The 4,366-nt window shown below is 44.3% G+C and overlaps 1 protein-coding gene across 1 annotated transcript; it reads left to right on the top strand.

The window, feature by feature from the left end:
- The first annotated feature begins 494 nt into the window (after positions 1 to 494).
- LOC147445451 (small ribosomal subunit protein uS11y-like) lies at positions 495 to 2,484 on the top strand. Its single transcript, XM_086524976.1, has 6 exons — positions 495 to 632; positions 926 to 1,051; positions 1,128 to 1,173; positions 1,300 to 1,385; positions 1,869 to 1,998; positions 2,199 to 2,484. Exons 1-6 carry the CDS (start codon positions 630 to 632, stop codon positions 2,264 to 2,266), a joined length of 459 nt encoding a protein of 152 aa, XP_086381102.1. The 5' UTR covers positions 495 to 629; the 3' UTR covers positions 2,267 to 2,484.
- Positions 2,485 to 4,366: the final 1,882 nt, after the last annotated feature.

The following is a 4,366-nucleotide window of genomic DNA, read 5'->3' as shown; positions in this document are numbered from 1 at the left end:
GTCAGAGAGAGAGAGGGAGAGAGAGAGAGAGAAAGAGGGAGGGAGGGAGGGAGGGAGGGAGAGAAAGAGGGAGGGTGAGAAAGAGCTCCCACCAGCAAGTAGACATAGAAAGAGAAAGAGTGAAGTGGGTCACTAGGACCGGGACAAAGACCTAGACCAGGGTAGTTGGTGGTGATCACACATAGATGCGATAGGCCAAGCGGTGGTGCCGCGACGTTCAACAGTAGTAACTTGGTTGTGAAGTGGTGGCAAACAGGGGACAAGCACCACTTGCTGCCATGGGAGCACTTGGTAGTACTAGATAGGTGCTCAAGGTAACGAATGTGCATGGACTACAATTCCATTTTTGTCACATGAGTGTGTGTGTGTGTGTGAGTGAGTGAGTGAGTGAGAGAGAGAAGTGTGCGGGTCACATACTATTCACCTATTACATCTCGCAAAGAGATGGACCCAATACATGAATGTCAACCCTGGGACGATGGCGAAAACGTATTTGTAAATAGCCCCCATAATAGCGCTACCGACCGTGGGCGGACAGAACTATAAACGTATAGTACATAATGTAAAGATGAAAACATACATGTTCTTTCTCTCTGAGGTTTCCTGTTTCCGAGCTCCTACAGGCAACTATGGTATACCTCTTTTCTCCCTGTTTCGATTCCATGTCTCGCATTGAGAGAGAGAGAGAGAGAGAGAGAGAGAGAGAGAGAGAGAGATGTATGCCTTTTATGGGCGGACTGCATTGGAATCATTAATGACGCTTCAATTGTAGAAAGCTGCTTTATTGATGCGCTGCTTAATGGAAATCTGTGGATTGTTACGGTTGCTTCAGCGACTGAAGAGTTGCCATTTTCTTCAGAAAGCTAGAGATTTTACATGTGTTCCTGCCTCCTGTGAGAAATTCTGTGTTTTTGTTTCTTTGTAGTCTGGCAAGAGGAAGACCAAGGAGGTGAAGGAGGAGAATGTTACTCTTAGTGGACCTGGTGCCCGTGATGGCGAGCATGTCTTTGGAGTTGCGCATATCTTTGCTTCATTCAATGACACCTTTGTGGTAAGATTCTGGTTCTTGCTGTCTATTGTGTTGTATTGGGTTCATTTGATTTACGACCCAATGCGATGTTATTCAGCATGTCACTGATCTGTCTGGCAAGGAGACACTTGCTCGTGTTACGGGTATGTCCTTGGCTTTATGTCTATTGCTGATTCTTTTAGTATGCCACACGGTCTTTAGTGTTTTATTTTAGCCAAGCTCTGGCGCCAATGATCAGCCGGGCATTTGAAGGTTTGTATCTGTGGCAGGTGGCATGAAGGTGAAAGCTGACAGAGACGAGTCTTCCCCGTATGCAGCCATGCTTGCTGCTCAGGATGTAGCTCAGAAGTGCAAGGTAGTAATGGCTCGCCCATTGGAGTGGCACAATGTTGTCCTTTAGTTGGCCTCTTTTCTTTGTGACTCATAGTTGAAACCATACTTGTATGGTAAGCTTTGCCATACCCGTATGAAAGATGGATCTCATACCCGTATGAAAAATGATATCATACTTGGCCAAACTCAGCAAGAAAAATTTGCGCTAATGAGGTTGATGCGGGCTTTAATAATGTTAGTAATCCATAGTAGATTCAAGACAAAAAGATGTGAAATGGTTCATATTTTTATGCGATGAGTGCTTACTGTGTATAGTTGTCTGTGTTTTTCCAAATAAAATTAGGATCGCATGTCTCTAATTTTGAAAGTTTAAAGGGTCGAAACCTACATCAATCGTACCTTTATACCCCTATGTGTTTGCCGTGTGGAAATGTATGGGAAAAATGATGTTAAATCTGAGTTAACTCTTCACTTCTGCTAAATCTGAGTTACCTCTTCACTTCAGGAGTTGGGGATAACAGCTCTGCACATAAAGCTGAGGGCAACTGGCGGGAACAAGACCAAGACACCCGGGCCTGGTGCACAGTCAGCATTGAGAGCACTTGCTCGTTCTGGCATGAGGATCGGACGAATTGGTAAGATGGGAATTTTATGTTTGTATAATTAAAATGGAAAATTTTCAATGCTGTCAGTGTTCAATCGATGAGTGCACTGTGAGTGCCACCCTCACACACACCAGCACCATGAATGCTACCCACGTTGACTCCAACGTTTTCTGTCTATGTCACATCAGTCCTTGTTTTGGTTAACTCACTTCTTATTTTTTTTGTCCCAGAGGATGTCACCCCTATCCCGACAGACAGCACACGAAGGAAAGGTGGTCGGAGAGGTCGCAGGCTGTAAGGCCAGCCTCAGGACTGTTTGGATTTACATCTAGTTTACCTTTGTTTAGGACAATTTTTTTTCCGTCAACAAAGGGAGGAAAGATGTGGATGTTCTAGCTCCAATGGTGCTTGCCACAAGTATTATTGGATTATTGAAATTGCGAGTTTTTCTTTGTGTTGTGGCTCAGGAGCTTTGCTGGGTCAGGTTCTAAATTAATTATTAGTCACTATTTTTTCTATTATGTGTCAAGTCATTGTGCTTCACAAGAAGTTTTTGGACAAATTCTCACAATATTTCCCACATTGTGACTTACCTCAACATCATGAGCTTCTGTGAGGGAGGCGCCGCATACCTAGCTAGGTACGATTGGGGACAGGGGACCGCCGGCCCCGTGGGGGGGCCGGCGGTCCCCTGTCCCCAATCGTACCTAGCTAGGTATGCGGTGCCTCTCGAGCAGGAGCTCATGATGTTATGCAGTGTATGAAAAACATTGAGAAAGACTCTGTTTTCTTACATGAGAAAATTTCTATATCTTCTTGTGCTTTATGTCGTTATTGTCCCATATTTTGTCACCAGGATTGTGTGGTATGCAAGGGCTTAACATTTGAGCTGTCTGCAGCCTGTCTTTAACGAGGTGGTGAATCCCACTGCCTAAAAATGTAGCAAGTCTTCATTTTCTTAAAGTTGAACTTATCAAGTGCTTCTCAAGCGTAGGACTCGTCCATATGAACTGTCCTCGAACATGTTGATGATCTGGAACTAAAGAGAAAATTTGAGCTGACTTGGTATTTAAGTTGACGGAATCCGGATAAAGCTCTGGAGTTCTTTTTCCAAATTTTAAATCAAACTTCAGAGACTACTTAGTTTGGGTTCTTGGAAGCCCTCACATGAGCTTGGAACTAAAATCTTGTGCAAGTTTCTGAGCTATAGACGAATGTGGTAGTTGTCCAAGGGTTGTGTATTGCAATGAAAAGGTTGCAACTTTTGCTGTTACTCACAAAGAAAGTCCATATGGGTATATTTATGTATGTCTTGTATTGTAGGATGTGGATTTTTACACCTTTTATAGTTGTTGCAGGATCACAAAGGAGTCTCTTTGAGCTGTCAAGTTTCATTATGCTCATCACACTGAAAAAAGGCTGAATGACATGGGGTGGACTGAAGAGAATTTTGTCTAATTTCATGAGAACCCTTGCCTCAGAGTGGCAGTGTTTCCTGTTATCTTCTGGGCTGGAAGTCATTTTGCAATGTGACTTTGGCAGTGTATTTTTGACTTGCCGCGAGGTCGTGCGACGCCCAGGTATCCGCAACATTTAACTGTGCCTACTAAAGGAACTTCATTGAAAAAGTCGGCTACTGAAGGCTTCATCTGGTCACGCGAGTAAAAAAGGTTTGCTCAGTGCTGCCAGCTGAGGTTTGTTGGGTACCAGTGGACAGTTGAATTTGAGTTTGCAATTACTCTATTTCCTAGTGTCCTAGTAGTTGAATGTATCTGACTGTACTTACCCTACTCACAGGCATCAAGGTTGCTTAGTAGGATTGTGGCGGGAATGTTCAATAGGGAAGATGAAGGAGTTGGTGATAAGGAAAACTGTTCATGGGGTAGGGAATGGTCATTTACTGACCATTCCCCATAATATTGGCGACCCCATGCCGACCGGTGGAGGCCGGGAGCCATGGTGGGAGTCAGTATTATGGGAATGGTCAATAAATGACCATTCCTGGCCGTCAAGGTCACTGGGAGGGGGGCCAAGCAAATCATAATGTGTAACAGTTGCGGATGGTGTCGTCTGACAAGGCGAGAGCACGTGAGTAGGTGACGATGACTTGGCTTGCAAGGAGAAGCTATTCCATGCACTGATGTGGCCTGCAGTGATTGAAAGAAGAGGCCATGATTATGGTTTTATGCATTCCGGCTGCTGAGTTGCCATGCGATGATTGGCGATGATGAGCTAGAATTCTGATGGCTGAGGTGAAAAAGCATTTATTGGCCTATAGACTGTTAATTGCAACACTCTTAAAACGCTGACCTTCAGGCTGCCATGCACTGGATATTACGACTGTTGACGTGTCTTTAATCTGACGTGTCAAAATACCATTAGTAATTGATAGTGGATG

The sequence above is a fragment of the Adiantum capillus-veneris genome, chromosome 12 (genome assembly GCF_014529385.1).
Source record: "Adiantum capillus-veneris isolate H3 chromosome 12, ASM1452938v2, whole genome shotgun sequence".
Lineage (NCBI taxonomy): Eukaryota > Viridiplantae > Streptophyta > Polypodiopsida > Polypodiales > Pteridaceae > Adiantum > Adiantum capillus-veneris.
This window is presented reverse-complemented; position numbering and strand designations above follow the sequence as displayed.